This window comes from Chelonus insularis, unplaced genomic scaffold (assembly GCF_013357705.1).
Source record: "Chelonus insularis isolate UGA/USDA-ARS -01 unplaced genomic scaffold, ASM1335770v1 contig_88_pilon, whole genome shotgun sequence".
NCBI lineage: Eukaryota > Metazoa > Arthropoda > Insecta > Hymenoptera > Braconidae > Chelonus > Chelonus insularis.
Window position 1 is genome coordinate 213453 of NW_023276776.1, and position 20241 is coordinate 233693.

A 20241-nucleotide genomic window follows, 5' to 3' on the forward strand; every position below is an offset into this window, starting at 1 on the left:
TCCATTTAAAACAATTTTGTTGTGAGTCATACTGATATTTATGGGTTCTTTGTCGTAATGCTGTAAATACGAGGCCAGTCGTGCAATGAAAACTCACATGAACTCAAAAGATATGAAAGATTTTTATATTTGTTTATTTGTCATTTGATTGATTGACTGAGAAAAAATAGTTCTTTAAAATTACTTTATATATTTAAGTGTTTTTAAAATTTTCTATGCCTTCTGTTAACATTGCTGTTAATTATCAATGACTTTTAAAATTTTTTTAAAAAATAATAACTATTTTTTAAACTTGATAATAAATTCATATATTTATAAATTTTATTATAATATTGAGAACAATGGAGTAAATAATTAGAAATATATTTTTAAGATTAAAAAGTTTTTGGAGCAAAAAATATATTTTGTAAACAAAGTTGACTATTTTTACGTAATGTTTATTATTTAAAAGAAATATTTAAAGATCTTGAATATTTATATTCATATACAATGGATGTTAAACCAATTCCTAAACCACGCTCAATAATTCCGGAACGTCCAGTGCCAGCACCGAGAAACCTTCAGGCTCTGAAGGTTCCTTCGCCAAGATCCTTAAGTCCAAGTGAGTCGAGTCATTCAGAAAAAAGTGACGATAGGAAATCATCAGAGTCACGAAGTTCAAACTCAGAAAAAAATTTATTCAGGAATCTAGGTAATACATCTCGTCAATTAAAAGATGAAATATCTGAGAAGATGACTGTGAAGGGCAGAGCAATGATATCTAGCACAAGAAATGCGAGTATCAGATTAGAAAAATCAGTGAAAAATCTGCTAACTCGACGTTCAGCTTCAACAAACAATGAAGAAGACACAACAGACGGAGATAAGAGTAAAAAAGAAGAAGAAAGATGCGTTTCTATGCCAGCATGTGATAATATATTCAGTTCTATATCATTTTATAGCCCTTTAACTACCAATCTAAAAAGTATGAAAAACGAAGAAGATTTAACAGAAAGTCGATACAGTCCCCCACCTCCAATTTATCCACCGCCTCCACTTCCTGATGAATCTATTTATGACGAATTGCAATCCGTCACTTCCGGTGGCAGTAGATATGACACATTGTCATCAACCATCTCTGACAGATTGACTGACTTTCCTGATGCTCAGAGTCTGTTAAACTTTGCTCAAAACCGCACAAGTGATTCTGATGTGAGTTTAAATCTCTCGGACGTGTATAATCCGACTTTGATTGAAACAAAAAAACATTCGCGTTCGAATTCTTGGACTTTTTATGATTCAACTCCAGAGAAAAATGATAAAAACGATGCTGGCGAAGATTTAAATCCTATTCTTAGTGCTGAAGAAGAAGAAAAAGAAATTCCAATTGAGGAAAATATTTCTGAAAGTTCTGATATCAATAAAAATTCAATGAATTCTAGTTCTGTATCAGTAAGAAACTCCTTATATGAAAATTGGACACCGTGGAAAGTTGATGAAAGTTCGGATAATATTACTGATAATAAAAGAAAAGTTCAGAGTAAATCATTGCTATTTGAATTTGATCCTTTTGCTAAAAGTGATGAGAATGCTTATGGTAATTATGATAATAATGATTTAATGTTGTTGGAGACACTTTTAGCTACCAGTGAAACTCCAAGTAGCAGTGGAAGTATGGTAGATGCTGAAGAACGTAATGAAGAGGTTGATGATGATGATCTTGACGAAGAAAATGGTAATAGCATGATAAGACCAGTTTCTGTAGCACCTCCACAACCTCCTAAACGATTTGATTCACTACCCAAGAATGAATATGACGAAGTAGAAATGGTGGAAGCTCTAGAGAAAGTTGCTAATAAAAATCCTCCATTGCTGCCCAAACTGGTTCACTTGGCTAGGAGAAAACAACCTGCACCGCCACCGAGAAAGTTTATACCGAAAGTTCAGGACAGCTTAACTGTTTCAAGGCCATCTGAGGAGCTTTCCAAGCCTACTAACCTTGAAGAACGACCTCAGCTTCCAAGCAAACCATCAGAAGAACGAAAAATTGGTATGATGGCTAAATTAAAAAAACTAAGACATGATTCTACTGCTCATGTCAAGCCTAACGTCATGAATTTTATGAAGGGAAAGAAGTTGTTGAAAACTCGTGAACATGGAGATGCTAAAAAAAAATCTAACGTCTTGGGAAAAATGGAAAGACCTAAACTTGTTGGACAAATTATTCCTGTTTGTCATCGAGGGATTGTTTTTAAAACTGGTGTGGGAATTGAAAGAGCCAGAGACTTAGTTCAAAGAGCTGCTGTTCTTACTGATCAGAAAATTAGCTTTTATGTGGATAAAAGTATGACAACTTTGAAAGAAACCGTACTGCTTGAAAACATCCAGAGTGTTCATCTACTTCAAGATGTCAAGTGAGTGTAATGCTTGTAATTAATGAGACTTTATTGAAGTGGAAATGCTGCAAATCAATCATAACTGCCATAAGAATGACAAGGAAAGTAGATTGAGTAATCGATCAAAGTCTCTCTACGTCATAAAGTTTAATAAATATTTTCATTTCCCTTGATAACTTTTATTGTTACTCATTACTGACATTTCAACTGTCATTTTTTCTCATTTATTACCATTTTTTTAAATTCTTTTTATTTTTATACCAGGACCGTTGATGGAGAAACTGTTCATTGCATTGCAATTAGTGGTGAAGGAAGGCCTAGTGTTCATGTTTTTTATGCTAAAGGTATTACTGAAAGAAGAATATGGGCTCAGAGAATTTTAGAAGCTCTGACACCAGTTTTTCCAGCTAAATACACTGCTGAATTAACAAGAGCTGGCTGGGCATATTTAAAGGTATATTTGTTTGGTTTTGTGATTAATAAAAATAAAATAAAGATAAAGCTAAGAAATAAGAGTCTTTGTGCTTAGCGATTACGTGACACAATATCATTAATATTTTAACCAACACATCAACATCTACTTAAAGAATTAGTCTAAATAAAAGCCAATGAAAGCTATGTAATTACATCTGTTATTTAATTTTTTTTTTATTTAAAAAAAATTAAATTACTGCTTGCTTCATTAGGAATATTTAAAACTCAAATGAAACTTTCGATTAATTTAATGATTCGTTATCTACATCCTCAAGACATCAATTCTACCTCTGCAACATGATATAATGAAGAGAGATGAAGAGTGAAGAGTGAAGAGTGATGAAGTTATTTAAGTTTTAAATTGATTCGTAGCTGATAGAAGATAATAAATATAATCAAGAACTCCAAAATAAATAGACTGGATGAAAAATATGATTGATATTATTTAAAAAGAATGATTTGGTATTTATTTTATCTGATTTATTTATGTCCACAAATTTATTTCAGGAAGGAATCACTGGATCGTGGTTTCCTGCTTGGATTCTACTTCAACAGAGGACTTTAGTTTACACGAGATCATTAGAACCTGTAGAGCTTGAACATTTAGACCTGAGAAAAGCTCGATGTATTTGTAAGTAAATATATACTATTAATTATTCTATTTAATTCACTGCTAAAAATTTATTCATTTAGCATTAGCTAATTACTTTCATCTCTTCCTAGTAAAAAAATTATCATTATTAAATAATTAAGCAATTATTCCATTGACTTGTGATTTTTTTTCGTTATTAATTGGTTTAATTATTAAGCTAGCATTAAATAAGTACTTTTTTGTCACAGGAAAAAATATTTTTTGATTGAGGAAGTTTTTTTTGTAATTCTTCGAATAAATTGAACTCATGACTGTTGTCAATGAATTTTTTAGAGTCCATGATTATTTATTGCCTACTACTCAGTCAGAAATACTATTTAATCAATTTTATCATATAACATCTGCTATTCTATGTACTCAAGACTCAGGATAGATAATTTGATAAAGAAGATTTTTAAAACAACTCAAACGAGTGATTCATTTAATGTCGATGTATTACACACTTATGAAAACTGTTTCGCAACATGCGAGAATAACATTTATCGTGCCAGCAGTTTACCGGATGTCATTCTTCTAGTGCCTACTATATACTTCAAATAAAAGATTTAGATTAAACAACAGACTTGGTCAATTCTTTAAGTCACGTTCTTTAATGTTGTTATTTTTTTCTATCTTAAAATTGTTCAAATGATTCATATTAGTATGCCAAATAATTTTTTTTCTAGTACTACGAGAACAAGAAGGACCAATTGAAGGAGCTGGCAATGTTCCAGTAGTTGTTATAGATGCTGGAGAACGTGGAGCTCTTCATTTAGCAGCTCCAGGGACTCGAGAAGCTCCAGCTTGGCGTCATGCACTTCATCAAGCTGCCACGTGTTGTGGACCAGCTTTGGATGATCAACAGCTCACTCAAGATAATGTTCCTGTCGTCCTTGATAAATGCATCAATTTCATTTATGCACATGGTAAGTCATAAACTAGTGAGAGTAAAATAACTGTAAAGTTACAAGGACCATGTGATGTAAATCAACACCGAGTCTGCCATTACCAATGTTCATTATGAAACTATCATTAGATGGTTTTAAATCACCATTTTTTTTTCGTAAATCTCATTAGCTTATTATTTATGTTAAATTTAACAAAATCCATTATTTTTATAATATAAGTGAATTAAAAACATTTAGTCTAATGGTTAGTTTTAATAATTAGTTTACGTTATCAGAATATAAATCTTGGAGATAAATAAATTTTATTTTACTTTAGAGTTCAAAAAAATTTAGCCAATTAAATAATCATGTATTCTATCACCTTTTGTGTTAAATGTATACAAAATCGGTCTTTGAATCCATGAAAAAAAAGATTGCTGATGTACACATGGTAAACACACCAATGCTGTTTCCCGGATGTTCTTTCGTGCTCTATTTTCACACGCTTCTGATAAAAAAGAATGATTGCATGGGTCAGAACCAGCCTTTATTGAAATCAGCTATTGATTAACCAATAAATCTATCAAAATTTTTTAAATTGACATCAAATGTATGCAATGTGTAGGATGTGAACTTGTTGTTGATATTTATTACCCTTTTATGAAAGAAATTTTTTTCGCTGGTAGGAATCATGTCTGAAGGGATCTACAGGAAGGGGGGTTCTAGCAGCGCAGTAACAAGACTCCTGGAGGCGTTTAGGAGAGATGCGTGGACGACGCCAATCACTAGAAGTTCTTATTCAGAGCATGATGTTGCTACAGTGCTAAGAAGATTTATAAGAGATTTACCAGAGCCTCTCATACCTCAGAGTGTCCATCATGATCTTTGTAGAAATATCGGTAAGATGATTATTTTCTTAAGATAAATCCATGTTTTTTCAAAAAAAAAGAGGCATAAAAAGGAAATTGACTAAAAGTAAAAAACTTTCTCTCAACAATTTGAAAAAAAAATTTTAAGAAGGTTTTCTCAGTGATCTTTAAAGATCTAAAGATAATTGAAAGCTATAAATTCTCTCTACTTTATGACCTGCATTTCATCATTGGTATTCTCAAAGTCTTTAAAGTCTTTAATGGAATCAATAAGTTAATAAGCGAACGTTGAACCCAATCACAAATCTCTCAAACACTCGAGTTGACTGTCTTGAATATTGAGGAGAGAGAAATATACTTGATATAGCACGAAAGATGTTTCTCACTCATGAAGTGGAGGTCGTCCGGCTATGATTCATCCTTGCAAAACGACTGAAATCACCACACGATTTCTCTCGATTTTATTTTTTAACCGAAAACAATAGAGAGAAATGTAAAAGATAAAAAAAAATAGAAAGCTCAATCATGCAATCATTAAAACTTGGAAAAATATTAATTGAAGTTATAAATCAAAATATTCTGAGCAAAATGAGTAAAAGAAATAATAATAATAATAAATGTTCTCATTTTTTATAGATGTTGCTGATGATGATGAAAGAGCGAATAAATATAGAAGTATTCTTCTACCAGTCTTAAGTCTAATATCTAAAGAAACTCTGCGAAGAATATTGGCACATTTACATTGTCTCAGTCAGCAAAGTTCAAGGAATTTGATGACAGTAGAAAATTTATCATCAGTATGGGGGCCAACGCTAATGCACGCAGGTACTAAAAGTGCTGAAGACTGGAATCGAGCTGAAACAACAGTTGTTGGAGATTTAATTAGACTTTACCCCAAGTTATACCAATTATCAGCTGATGACTTGGCAAAGGAAGCTAAAATTCTTGAAGTACTCGAGAGACATCATGTATCGAATAATGGATTGCGAGGAGCTCCTTCAGGAGATTTAAAAATATGGATTTATTTATTATCTAAAGATGGGGAATGCGTCAATGTCACGGTATATAAATTTCTATTAATAATAAGCTAATAAATTTGAAAATAATTAACTAACTAAATTCAATAAAAGGTATTAATTAAGAAGATTGTTAGTAGAATATATAGATTAAATAAAGTAATAAAATTATTCAATAATTTTTTAGATTGGACCTCAAAAAACTGCAGCAGACGTATGTCGAGAGCTATCAGAAAAAGCAAAACTCCCAGCTCATGAACTCTGTCTTGAAGAATGCACTTTAGGAGGAGCACTAGAACGACCTCTCCATCATGCTGAAAAGATTCTAGAGACTGTTGCACGATGGGGATACTGGGATTCCGAGGATCGGAAGGATAATATTTTAATTCTAAAGAAGGACAGACTTTATAGAGACATTGTTCCAAGGGTAAACAACTTTTTGTTTCTCTTATTTCTCTACTGCCTTTGGGTGGTCTGGACTTTAAACTACTTTAAAAGATCTACTATTGGATAGCTACTTCAACTTAATCGTGTTAGTTGAATCCCTTTTTGGAGTTCTTTAGAAAAAAAAAATGTGTGAATGTCAAGAGAGTTCATGGTCATGAGAGAATAATGGTTGAATTGTTGATTATTAATAAAGGATAAATGGGTAGAGTGAAATATAAAAAATTCCCAGAGTGTTATAGACGTTCGTAACAAACAAACTGGGTAACCAGTATGGATCAGATTGCACTAGTAAGAGTGAAAGGAGTGTGTTAATATAATAAATAATGTGAATGATGAAAACAGGATGTAACTTAATTGGACTTGACCGTGTAACTCTCAAGCTCTTCATAATAATTACATTCACCCTAATACCCATGAATTTATCGAAATTTCAATTACATATCTTATTTACACTATTTAAACGCCTCTCTGGATATCCTTTTTTATACTCTATAATGAAATTTATTTAAAAGTCTAATTTTTTATCCTACTAGCAAATTATAAGTAGTAATTTATTTTTTTTTAATCTTCTTTCTACAGATTAAGCCACCAATGACAATCTCAGGTGAACTTAAGTTCGCTGATACCAAGTCAAAAGGTTTTAAAACATACCTATTTGAGTTTAGTCAAGCTAAATTATGCTGTTATAAAGATAAAACATGTGCTGTCAAATTTCACGAATGGAAAATAGAAGATATAGTATGGTACTTGGGTCATGAACCAAAAAGAAATCCGCAATCGGGGTAAGAGAAAACTTATTAATTATTCTTAATTAATTTTCCTTCCAATTACTACAGTAATCGAACTATAATTATTAGATTAGCTACTTGATCAGCTAATTTTCATCAGTTCAATGATTTAATTAATTAATTACCCTAATGACGTATTAAATTGAGCTTCTTCCATCTATTAATCCTTTAATTACAAAATTACTGAATGATTTTATTTATTTGTTTTTGTTTTAGATGGTCTATAACGATTCTTTTGAAAAATAAAAAACCAACGAGGTTAGTATTTAGAATAATCAATAATCAATTGATTATATTTAAATTGCTGATTATTTTTGCAGGTGTAAAGAAAGTCCATTTTTTGGATATATATTAGCAGGAACATCCGTCGTTGATCAATACCGTTGGCTAGCTGCAATGTTGTTTGGAGAACATCAGCTAAATCTTCTACCCTCAGCTGTAAACCTAATGGATCCTTAATATCTCATATCAAACCGGATGATTAGTTTAAGTTTAGCATTTACGTAAACGATTTATTCATAGACTTTTTACCTCAAGACCAATATTTTTATAAATAAATATTAAGTAATATTAACTTTATATATTAGTAGAATATATGAACGACACAAATATTAAGTAAAGAAGTATTATGTAGATATCATTTCTTTTATTAAAAAAAAATCGAATAAAACAACGCTTTAATGCGTTAGCTTGTATGATTAAATCTTAAAATATTTAAAAATTAAATTTCTATTTATAACAATTATTATTTACTATAATTGAAACTTATAATAAGTATTTAATACCTAATTTAAGTTCTAATGAGCATTAGTCTCTTTTTTAATATCATTTGGAATTTTTCATTTGAAAAATCCAGTTCATATTCCATTTAATTGAAATATCTGAACAGCTAGATCTATTAATTGATCAATAAAATCAATTGTATTCATCATCTTTGCACGATAATTCATTTTCAAATATAGGCAGATCTATCAATAACAATACTGAATGTCCACATGACTATAAAGCAGTCGTAATACTTCCTATTTTCCACTTTTTCTCCGGAGAAGTATATTCCTGTCATCGTCTATTTAGATTTGGATTATAAATTGGTCGAGTGTCAAGAGAAGATCTCAAACTAGTCCTTACTTTAATGTACTCTGGTCTTTTATCACGTGTACTCCAATGAAGATAGCAATACCATCCAGCTATAATTGCCCCTATAGCATTACACGTTGAAGAAAATAATAAAAGAATTGTTAAAACTCCTTCTACTTCTGGACAATTCAAATCTACGTATTTCAAAACCGGATCTGCCGGACTTGCAAGTTCACTGCGTGGTCTACAAGCACATGTAGCATTTCTGACACGGGCTGGAGTACACTCAAGACCATTTAATTTTATCAAATGCATCGCGGATGTAACACAAGCCACTAGACACGTGATCGTTGCAACAACAGCCAGGAGGACGCTGATGATTTTTGTCAATGTCAAACAAAAGCCTGGACTCATACCTGGGTATTCCTTTTTGAAACAGCATAGTAGACACACTCCGAAGCTTCCTGAGAAGAGTAACTGCAAAAAAAAATATATATATTAAAATTTATTTATAATTTAGGTAATGTTATTTAATAAATAAAACCTTACCGGCATTCCACTCCAGTATGGGTTGTCTAAAAAAGGTAAATTGGGCGCCCAAAGAAGTAACCAAAGAGACAAAGATGTTATTACAACTCCTAAAATTGTTTGAAGAGCTGCTAAACTACTTGCAAGCTTCCGTCGTCGCAGAAGAGGTGGCCTGGATTTCCTTGGAACTGGAAATAATAAATTATAGATGTTGGTTATAAACTATGCATACTAATTTAAATTTAGATTGATTTTCTTAATTGAAAATGTAAATAATCTATTTATGCGTTTGTTAAATTGACAATTTTCAAGTTCTGGAATTACTCTTAGGGAGTAAAAAAAGAGATCGTTTGAATAGATGAGTGAAAAACTTTCCATTAAAATAATCGAAACCTCTCAACTCTTTTTATAAATGCAGAAAGTGTCTGATATAATCGTAAATAATACAAATAATCGTTGCAGCAGAAAACTAAATTATTTAAATATGATAGATTAAGAGATCAGAGTCGATTTTGGGGCTTCTAAGCTGTCTACATCGTCAGAGGTGCATTAAATATTTTACACTTCATCAAGCCTTACTTTTGTTTATTTACAGCTCTTATTTTTAGTTGCATCCAGAGAGTGATAAAAGAGAACTAAAGAATAAATTCGAGTCACCATAAAACTGATTAGCAGTCACCTGCATTATTCAAGATCACAATGACGTCAATCAACTAATAATAATTCGAAATATTCATGGAATATTTTTTATAGGCGACAATATATTGAATAATTGTGTATCGAATAAAAATAAGTTTCAACTGATATATTTAGTGATTTAAATATCAAAAAGCCTTTATTGATTATTTTGAGATTAGTAATATATTTCATACTCAAATTATTAGATAGTTAGGAACTTAGTCAGTCTCGAGGATAAATCTATTATACTTTGAGTGCCATTTCCACTTCAATAATCAACACGTGTCTGCTAAATCTTCAAACTGCTTTTTTCTCTTAAAGTCTTTTAGTGTTTACCGATGAGGAAAAAGGTAAATTTCAATCACTATTAATTTTCTGAGAACATTTGTTTGTAAAATTATTTCCGAAAAATCAATTTAAAGTTAATAAAATTTTTTTAAATAAAAAAAAATTTGAAGATAATTTTATGTTAATGAATTCCATCGCTGGGCCATTTAATGTTTTAGATGTCTCATAAACAATGAATTTCGTCGTAAAAGAAACTGATTCACTGATTTTAAAAATATTTTGAATTCTTCTGCTATGTTTGGAATATATGTAAAAAAAAATGTATGGTAAATTTATTTATAGACAACTGTCGAACGCCTCGTCGTATCAGTTATATCAGAAGATCAACTAACTTTCCTACCTCTTCGTTGATTATCAAGATTTAAATTATCATAGATTCTTAGCTTTCTCTTAGCTTGAAGAATTTCAAATCACAAGTTTATAATTGTTGTTTGAAAAAATATTTAAACTTTATTTATATAACTTTGTTAAGAGATTTTGAAATCGATATCTACTCCAATTCTGATAAACTTATTTTTCACTCATCAAAAAGGTCATAGATTAGAATATATACTTCAACATCCCATAAAATTTGACTACTTCCATATCAACATAGTTTTCGAAAACTATGAAACGAGAAATTTACTAGCAAACATGTTGATAATTGAAAAACTTATCTTTAAATTATTCAACTTCTGAATCAAATGAACACTTGAGCATACAATAACAAGGTTTTGATGTAAAAGAATCGTTTTTCAATCACCCAAATGACGAAAAATAATTTCAAATAGAAAAAACATGAATAAAACTGGTTCCTGAGAGCTAAAGTGATACTCTAGCTAGCATAGTTTCCGGTTTGTACGGCCACCAAGTGATATATTGTGTTGCGACAAAAGCTACAACGCAGGAAAAAAAACAAAATCTTCAGTTGCATCAACTTTTTCCCACGTTTTAAAACAAAAAAAAAATTCGTATTCATGAAACTTACCAGAGAAGAATTAAAAGATATTGAAATTAATGAAAAAACAATTCTTCTCAGAAAAATATATAATTGATGAGAGTTTTTCTATTATTTCTATTAGTCACCACCATAAACTATAGTCATTAAGATAACATTACTCATTAGAGCATGTGTATAATTTCAATGAAGTATCTTCGTCTTCATCATACTCACTGTTTCCATTACGATGCATGACAATCATTCGACTATGCCTAAGGGAACTTCGAGTAGGAGTATGTCTTCCGGCAATTTTTGAAGCCGCAAGATTAACGGGAACAGTCGTGGACAAACAATTAGCCATCGATGGAGCTCTTTCACAATCTTTCTCTTTACTTTTATCCCCTGGCATGTTCCAGGCAATGTTACTAGTCGTGGCCGCACCTAAAAATGCATTAAATATTTTATTGAGGTATAAAAATAATCAAAATGATAATTATTAACCGCCTTTTTTAGTCTTGTTTTATTTATCAGTTCTTTCTTCCAACCTCCTATTTTTATCAACTAGTTAAATTAATATGAATCCATAAGTAAGTTGAATTTTAAATAAATAATTTATTCAGCAATACGGGAAATTTTCAGTTCAAAAATCGTTGAGCGGAAATTATTTATTGTTAACTTTTTCCTTTTATGCAAGCAAATAATTTTGTAATGAAACTTCTTAACAGATTTTTGCAAGAAGTTATGAAGCAACATTGTTTTGTTTTGAAAGCTTCAGTTATGGTATTGTAATTCTTTTATATAAATTATATTTAAGTTTATTCATATATTAATATTTTATTAATTTTTATATGAACAAATTTTTTGAATCTTCACAATCATTTAAATTTCAGTAAACGAGAACTCATTGTAAATTAATAAATTCAAGTTTTTAGAATTATTACATACAAATGAATAATAATCAATAGCAATTGTTACGTTGTAACCTTCAGCACCATTGTTATTATAATAAAAATGTGAATAAAAACTAAAGTCTCAGCCTAGTTTTTAATAAATTACCTATAAAATTAATAAGAATAATGTTAACAACATTAATAGCAATTCAATTAAAATAATAAATTTGCTTATTGAAAAAAAAAAAAAAACTTCAAAGTGTAATTGAAATAATAAGAAGAATCAAGTTTCGTACCTGTTACTTTGCTACCAGTCTTTGACATACTTCCACTGTTTAATGTATTTACACGATTATTATTGTCCGATTGTGTTACTGCTGACGTAGTTGTCGTTGTTGTTGCTGTCACTTGATTCAAAATACTTGCATTCGTCATAGACGTAACGCACGGTGGCATCGTCGCCGAGTCCTGCATCAACAATTCTAACTGTTGATTCTCAACGTCAATAAACACACTTCCATTCAAACTCTATTTCATTTCCTGTTTCGCCGCGAACTAATTTAACAGGTCGTTTCATCAATTTACTAGTAAGCTTTTCGTTTAATTCACAACAGTATGTACAATATTGATGGTTTAATATTATTTAATAAAAATTAAAAGTAAGTATGAAAGAAAGTGATGTCGAAAGTGAAAATCAAAATATTTACGCATGACCAGCGCACACAAACTAACCTTGAAATTATCGTAAAGACTCACTGGACGACTTCTGCCGTTGCACTGAACGTCCTCATCCTGTTGCACCTGATGGGCAGTTAATTCAGCGCCGTAACATAGATGCGCGCGCATCTCCGACATTCTTCCTACTATTTTTCCGGTGCCGTTTGATTCTCTGTACCCTTTTTCTTGGAATGATCGGATTTGCAACGAAAAAAATTAATTAACAACCAGTTAGCAGGAAAATAGAGGTAAAATTAAGGTAGATGACAGCTAAATAATCAAAGAAGGTACGAATGAGTATAATTAACTAATCGACTTTTTATGTCTATTCATATATTCATTCCAAGAAGTCATCCACTTTACCAAACTTCGTGTGAGTTGATCTAAATTTGAAATTATTAATATTTAAACTAGCACGAATTTCGCAAGTGTTTTTATCATTAAAGCAAGAATAAATAAATTTTGTATTTTATTTTATGTAGAAAGAAGAAATCCAGATCCAAAGGAAATGTGTAACTACTGGAAAAATAAAATGACCGGTACGATGAATCATAAGTGAGGTTATCTCAACAATTTATGCTCTTTTTTGTGGATTTTTTTGTGCTAGATAACTTTTTTACTATCAATTACTTCGATTATGATAGAATTTTTTTTCTGATTAAGCGAATATTTATGATGAAGAAATAGAACAATGAATGAAGCTATGACTCTAAATAGTTTTTAGGATATAATTACTATTTTCATAAATCATTGACTTTTTCAATGATTATAGTTTCATTGAAATAACATTATCTTATAAACATTTAATCTTTTATATCCTTTTCTCTACTTTGTTATAAAAACTAAGCTTTAATGATCGAAAATGATGGGAAAAGTGTAAATGTATAAGGTTAATTAATAAATGACTTATTTCCATGACTTAATACGCAAAGGTAGGTCACGCATTGTGCGAATGTTGTCTAATGCCCTCTCTTACTTTCATTACGCAATCTATCGTATATGCTCGTTCTTCAATCGAGTACGGGACGAATGCCAATACGTGAAAGTAGAGGTTTGCTTTTAAATTTAAAATGAAATTGTTGAAATAAGTAGTTAAAGAAACATTGAGGAAATCGATTGTTCTTCAAGCTTTAATTCTATCCTAATCAATGAATGTGTCAATAAAGGCCTACATTTGATACAAAATTACTAAAAAATTAATTTTTACACTTTATATCATTTAGATAATTCTCCTTTCAGTTTAATAATTCAATTATTTATATCATAAGGAGAATTTAATTAGAAAATTGAAATTTAGATACTCAAAATTAATGTGAAAAAGGGAAAAATGATGAAGATTATTTAATTAATAGATGATAATAGAAAAATTTGAATAATTAGTTCTAGTAACGTAAACTTGAGTAGTTTTTGTTGTATTACTACTAATGAAAGAAATTATTATTAAATTAAAATTCTTTTAACACGCAAGTTTTCAAACGAAACACGTTTGCCATCAAACACAATACAAGTATGGCAGGTATGGACAGTATAGCACACGCGATCGTGACTTGAGTTGTTGGGAGAGGCTTAAAAACGTGCCAGAAATTTTTTTAAACCAACAGTGACAGTGCGTAGGTAGCATACTTTATAACCCGGTACTACATTTTTAGACTTCCGAAACATAGAAAAAATATATGTACAAACAAATAAAATTTTAAATACCTTTTTTGGATAATTTACAGACATTGATCCATTTTTGTTTTTTAATAAAAAAAATATTTTTATTTATCACTTTTTGAAAATTTGACAATTTTCTAAGTGAACAAGTGAGGAAATATTTTGACTAAAATATTGTCATCCTCTTTTATTTACACAATATTATTCAAATATCATGTATTAGTTAATATGTTATCAATTTTTATTGCTCAATTTAATTTAATATTTAATTTTTTAGAAAAAAACAGCAGCATCACAAAACAACGTACGTAGCGGCGTCACGGTGACAACTAAAACCTGCGCGAGACGTTCCGTTCACCGCTGATGACGCTTCTCTGAAGTCAAGTTGAACCCCACCATCAACATCAGAGAAACATCCAAGAATGTGTGAGGATTTATCCATGTGTTTGGAAGTTCTTCAAAGAACTCTTGCCGTTGCCCATTTGCACTATTCCAGCCAACCTAAAACGACAGAACCATAACGAAAGATGAAAAACATTTCATTCATTTGGCTTGCTTCCTCTGAGGATCTAGTGTAGAGTCAAAAGTCTTGCCAGAATACAAAAAAGCCCAGAACAGTCTGGTCTTCATCATCCTCAAGAACTTGATATTGTATCTAGATTATTTAACCAGCTTCAGATTCAATATCATGATATAACATTGCTCTTAATCTAAGATTGTTTACAGATGTTATCAAGGTACGTAATTTTATTGTAGATTGTGTAATAAAAATCATGGTGTATAAATTAACTGATTTACTATTTTTATCGGTGTTCTTAATAGATTGGACAAGGATTAAGGATATGATAAGGTTTATTTACATTCAAGATTAAAGTGAGAACCGCTGAAGGACTTTCACATCGATTTATGATTCAGAGAAGGTAATGAAACTGATCAGAAATTGATGGAATTGAATTAAAAGTAGTAAAGGCGGAGTAAATTCTGTAAGAAGAAAAAGAACTCACATATAGTAATAAGGTGTCTACCTTGAGTTACTTTTCATACCATGCAATTTTCTATTACTATCTTTTTACAATCATTTTCTTCTTTTTTTTTTTGTTCGTTTCTTAATATTGATCTTTAATTGTATTTATATTTAGGAATACTTGGTTTAGTTTCCGGATCTATAAAACTCAACTAAGATGATAGTAAATATTATGCGAGTATACAGGTATGCTTTTTTTTCTTAATAAATGATATAATATAGTGACTATGCTTCGGTATAAGACAGAACTGAGATATTCTAAATTTAAAACATACATAATACTTGACGTCCATAGATTTATGAGGACAATAAATTTCTAGTTGAAATTAATTTCATTTATACAATTGAAAGTATTTCAAGTCGTAAAATATAAAACTAGAAATATGTTAATTGAAACTTAAAAATGAAAAATAATAATACAAATTTATGTGGTGAAACAAATGATTATTTATTTGACGCAAATATTAATATTATTATATCATTATTGATACATTAACTGGAACTTATAATGTACACATTTTATAGCAATAATTATAAGTAAAACAGAATTTTAACAAAACAAAATTTCAAAAAAATATCTAAACTAAAAATTTTTTCGCGCTCAAAACTGTCGATAATAAAGAACATTTGATGGTAAGTTATCAACGCAGTCACTGCTTTATCCTCCGAGAGTTATTGCAGCCATATTTTATTGAAGTTGCTTGTGTAGTTGCAGAATTTATTTTTCGATAATAATTTTCATTTTATTACTTGCAATTATGATAAAACAATGAATTCCTGTAACTTACTAATCCAAAAAGAAATAGCGCTTAACATTAAAACACATAGGTATGCAATTATAATAAAAACATCTGATATAATATACCGTTTAAGAATCTTAAATAAGTTTAACCTTTAATTTTATCTATTTGCCACTTATTTTGCGAATTTAAACTTTACCAGAATTCTGAAAAGATAAACTGAAACTCGATTATAATATAATAATTGAATTTATTTTTTATCAAGGTTATATCAACATATTCAATATTCAAGAATATTTACTGTGCTTTGATTCTTTATGTTTTGAGTGTTCAGTGTTTATAAACATTTTCAAAGTTCAGCAAAAAAAAAAAATAAAAGTGAAGTAATAATGACTCAGAGAAGAGATAAGAGAATGTAACCTTAAAAAAGCATTGAGATGTTATTGAATTCTTGTTTGAGTTTTGATTATTATGACTATTCATCTGTGTATACCTTATTTTTATCATAAGTGTATGAGTATTTGCCAGTCATACACGTATAGGAATTTGCAAAGGTGCATTGTAAGAAATCACATTATTATTTAAAGGTGATAAAAAATTACTCGAGTAATATTCATTATAAAATTCATCAAATGAACTTGACATTCCAGTTAAAATAAATTTAAAAAATCATTTTTATGTCGTGATAATTCCGTTTGTTACAAGAATTTTACGCGAAAAATCCATAAAACTAACCTAAAACGATAATAAAATCGGCGAACCGAAAGGTTGTACCGTTTTTTCGTCATATGTCAGTAAAATTTTAGCTGTTGCAAATTATTTACATTGCGAGCATACCTCGCACATTGTCTGTGTGCTTAACAGATCATATAAAAATAAGTTTAACGTCATTTATTATCTATTAATCAAATACATCACTAACTGACAGATGAAAATAGAGTGGATAAACACCAGAGACTCTTCATTATCATGTTTAGATGCCACGTAAAAAATTTTTGAAAATTTGTGGCTAAGAAAGTGGCCTGAGAAATCTGTGGGAATGGGAAATTGTCTGTGCAACGACGGCCAAGAGGATCAAGAAACTAATCATCGGAATAATGTAACTTCAGACAATTCTGTATTGTCACCTAACTGCAATGAAAGTCACTGTGTAAGCGATGCATCTTCTGGGTTCAAGTTTCCTACATCAGCTCACATTGACAAACTGGTCCTGGAGACTTTGGGAGTCATTGGAGTCCTTGTTGATAAGTAAGTTGAGTTAATTAATAAATAAGCAAAATTAAATAATAAAAATTATACAAAATAACCATAATAATAATTTGTATAAATTTCAGTGATCAAGAACCACCGCCATCAATGCTAAAGCTTCATGCAATAGCTGATAAAGAAGAAGGATGGATTCAAGTAGTCAGTTCGATGGTGAATGTTATCCCCATGCACAGTCCATTAGGTCCTTCAGTCATTACTTTATTACTTGACGATTGTCCTCTTCCGTCGAAGGTATTCTTTATTTCTAAAAATGATATCTTTCCGTTATTTATATCTTAGAATCACTATAAAAATTTTTTTTTATTGAAAAAGTTCATTTCAAATCCTTTAAACTATCGTTTCATCATTTAGGATACTGTTTTGAAGCTTTCGCAAATGTTTCAATTGTCTCAAAAGACTGGAAAGGTACAAACAAGCATAACTCAACAGAGAAATATTTGTGTGGTGCTTGGTTGCATTGCAGAAAAATTAGCAGGTCCTAGTAGTATAGCTGTCCTTTCAAAAGCAACTTTAGACTACCTCGTATCGAATCTTGTAAGTTTATAATTTTAAAAAATGATTTCTTTCTAAAGATTACTATTATTAATTTATTAATTAATTTAAATCAAACAATTTTCATCAATTTCAGAATGAAAATGAAGAGCCACACGTGATACTATACTCATTGATTGCTTTGGAAAAATTTGCTCAGACAAGTGAAAATAAATTGACGATTCAAAAGAGACTTATGGAAGAGAAGGAGCATCCACTGTTAGCTTTAGAAAAATGGGCAGATGAAACTCATTATGTGAAACGACAAGTTGGTTTCTCTTCTCAGTGGTGCTTAGATAATTTATGTAAATATTTTTTTTCATTGAATTCTAATAACTTTTTTTATAATTTAAAATAATGATAACTAACTTAAATTTTTATCATAGTTTTGATAGAAGGTAGAAAATATTCTCATGACACTGTCGATTTAACGGGAATTAATGTAATGTTGAATACAAAGGACGTAAGTGAGTACCTGAAAATATCGCCGAATGGTTTAGAAGCGCGCTGTGATGCATACTCTTTTGAAAGTGTACGGTGTACCTTTCAAGTTGATTCTGGAGTTTGGTATTATGAAACTCTTATCATGACCACTGGAGTTATGCAGATTGGTTGGGCAACGAAGAATAGCACTTTTTTGAATCATGTAAGTATTCGACATTATTAGTTAATATATAAAATGATACATCTATTTCTTTAATAGGAAGGATATGGTATTGGTGACGATGCTTATTCTTTAGCTTGTGATGGTTGTCGAAGACTTATTTGGCACAATGCACGTAGTGAAAAATATCACGATCGCCCGCCCTGGAAAGCTGGAGATATTCTTGGATGTCTTTTAGACTTGAATAAGTTAGAAATAATATTTTATATTAATGGTATTCCATTGAAACCTTGTGTGCAAGTGTTCAAAACAGCCAGATCAGGATTTTATGCTGCTGCCAGCTTTATGTCCTTTCAACAGTGTCTTTTTAACTTTGGCAATGTGCCTTTTAAATATCCGCCAACAGATCGAGAATTTAAGAAGTTTAATGACCATGCTAAATTGAATCCAGAAGACAAAGTAGTTTTGCCTCGGCATATTTATTTAAATCAGCTAAGAAAATTAAGTGTAAGAGAAGATTCTTGTACCTTATGTTATGATCAAAAAGCCTCCGTTAGGCTGTTACCTTGTGATCATAGGTAATTAAAAATATACTTTTTAATTACACGAGTAAGTTTAAGTAGTTATTAAAAATAACATCATTTTTCAGAGGGTTCTGTCAAACGTGTCCTACTCAACTGGTTGAATGTCCGATGTGTAGAGCGACAATAGAAGAAGTGGCTGTTGAATTAGAGAATGTGTGACATAATTACCACTAACTAGCATTTAAATAATTGCTAAGAATTATAAAATTTATCATTTTCATTATTTTCTCTAACAAATTACACACATCCGCGCTATTTTACAAACACGTCAACGAAAAATAATAAATCACAAATAATTATTCTTACTAACAGGAAGATAAAATAAAAAAGGTAAGCTATTATCTAACATGCATTCCTTTTCTCTTCTTAATCAGCAGTATTTTGACCACATAACGAATAAAAAAAAAACAAAGAAATATTGATTAAAATTTTATTCAAATTAATAAATGAAATAATTAATATCATTTAACTATGTAAATGAGAAATATTATTTTCTCAATTGACTGCCGTGACAAAAATTCATTATGTATTTCACGAAATAGTTTAAACATGAATATAACATTATTTTTGAATTAATGAGTGATGAAATAAAATATTATGCATTTATATTAATAATAAAATTATATTTTAAAAATCACTTGTGAATGAAAATAACTAATGTCTTTAAGAGTCGAGAGTACTTTAATCTTAATTTGTTGGATTAAGAGAGTGTATAAACACATAATTGATTCTTTGCACTCTAATATTACTGTTATTAACATAGTTCCGACATAAACTATTCAATGTGAAATTCTTATTAAATTTAATATTGAGTTAAAATTAATTTCCACATTCTTTGTAATTGTAATCATTTTAGAGTTCAAATATTTCTGGCTCAAATTTTAATTCTTTCTAGAATAGAAAATTCAGAAGACAGATAAAATGAGATATTACTGATAAATAAAGATAATTTTATCTATCGTAACTAAATCATTTACTTGTAAAATATTAAATAGCAGTAAACAAGAAGTCTTTAAGAATCACTATTAAGTTTAAAGAACAAAAAAGTATATAAAAATCTATATACACATTATATTCTTGGGAGGATATAAAGAAAAAGTATAACGTTGTATGAATTGCTTATTCATTATTTCGAATACTTCTCAATCTTTTCCACTCCAGAATCCATATTCCTTAATTATGGTTTTTT

General features: G+C 30.0%; 3 protein-coding genes across 8 annotated transcripts; 2 read left to right on the plus strand and 1 right to left on the minus strand.

The window, feature by feature from the left end:
- Positions 1 to 272: 272 nt before the first annotated feature.
- On the plus strand, positions 273 to 8173 carry RhoGAP15B (RhoGAP_ARAP and RA_ARAPs domain-containing protein RhoGAP15B). The gene is made up of 10 exons (XM_035091835.1): positions 273 to 2393; positions 2640 to 2829; positions 3357 to 3480; positions 4167 to 4406; positions 5054 to 5266; positions 5873 to 6297; positions 6440 to 6679; positions 7279 to 7481; positions 7704 to 7745; positions 7808 to 8173. The coding sequence occupies exons 1-10, from the start codon at positions 490 to 492 to the stop codon at positions 7944 to 7946; spliced, it is 3720 nt and encodes a 1239-aa protein (XP_034947726.1). The 5' UTR covers positions 273 to 489; the 3' UTR covers positions 7947 to 8173.
- LOC118072174 (uncharacterized) lies at positions 8131 to 14660 on the minus strand. Its single transcript, XM_035091843.1, has 6 exons — positions 14346 to 14660; positions 12660 to 12829; positions 12224 to 12395; positions 11272 to 11478; positions 9114 to 9280; positions 8131 to 9041 (listed from the first exon to the last, which is right to left on the minus strand). Exons 2-6 carry the CDS (start codon positions 12780 to 12782, stop codon positions 8547 to 8549), a joined length of 1164 nt encoding a protein of 387 aa, XP_034947734.1. The 5' UTR covers positions 12783 to 12829; positions 14346 to 14660; the 3' UTR covers positions 8131 to 8546.
- Positions 14617 to 20144, plus strand: LOC118072173 (RING finger and SPRY domain-containing protein 1-like). Of its 6 annotated transcripts, XM_035091841.1 has the most exons (10): positions 14617 to 15037; positions 15123 to 15220; positions 15440 to 15510; positions 17042 to 17312; positions 17399 to 17564; positions 17685 to 17867; positions 17962 to 18169; positions 18251 to 18510; positions 18568 to 19046; positions 19118 to 20144. In XM_035091841.1, the coding sequence occupies exons 4-10, from the start codon at positions 17104 to 17106 to the stop codon at positions 19209 to 19211; spliced, it is 1599 nt and encodes a 532-aa protein (XP_034947732.1). In that variant the 5' UTR covers positions 14617 to 15037; positions 15123 to 15220; positions 15440 to 15510; positions 17042 to 17103; the 3' UTR covers positions 19212 to 20144. The 6 variants fall into 6 exon arrangements, with proteins under 6 accessions (XP_034947732.1, XP_034947728.1, XP_034947730.1 ...); XM_035091837.1 differs by lacking the exons at positions 14617 to 15037; positions 15123 to 15220; positions 15440 to 15510 and adding an exon at positions 16007 to 16152 and having other exon boundaries at positions 16993 to 17312; XM_035091839.1 differs by lacking the exons at positions 14617 to 15037; positions 15123 to 15220; positions 15440 to 15510 and adding an exon at positions 16007 to 16152.
- Positions 20145 to 20241: the final 97 nt, after the last annotated feature.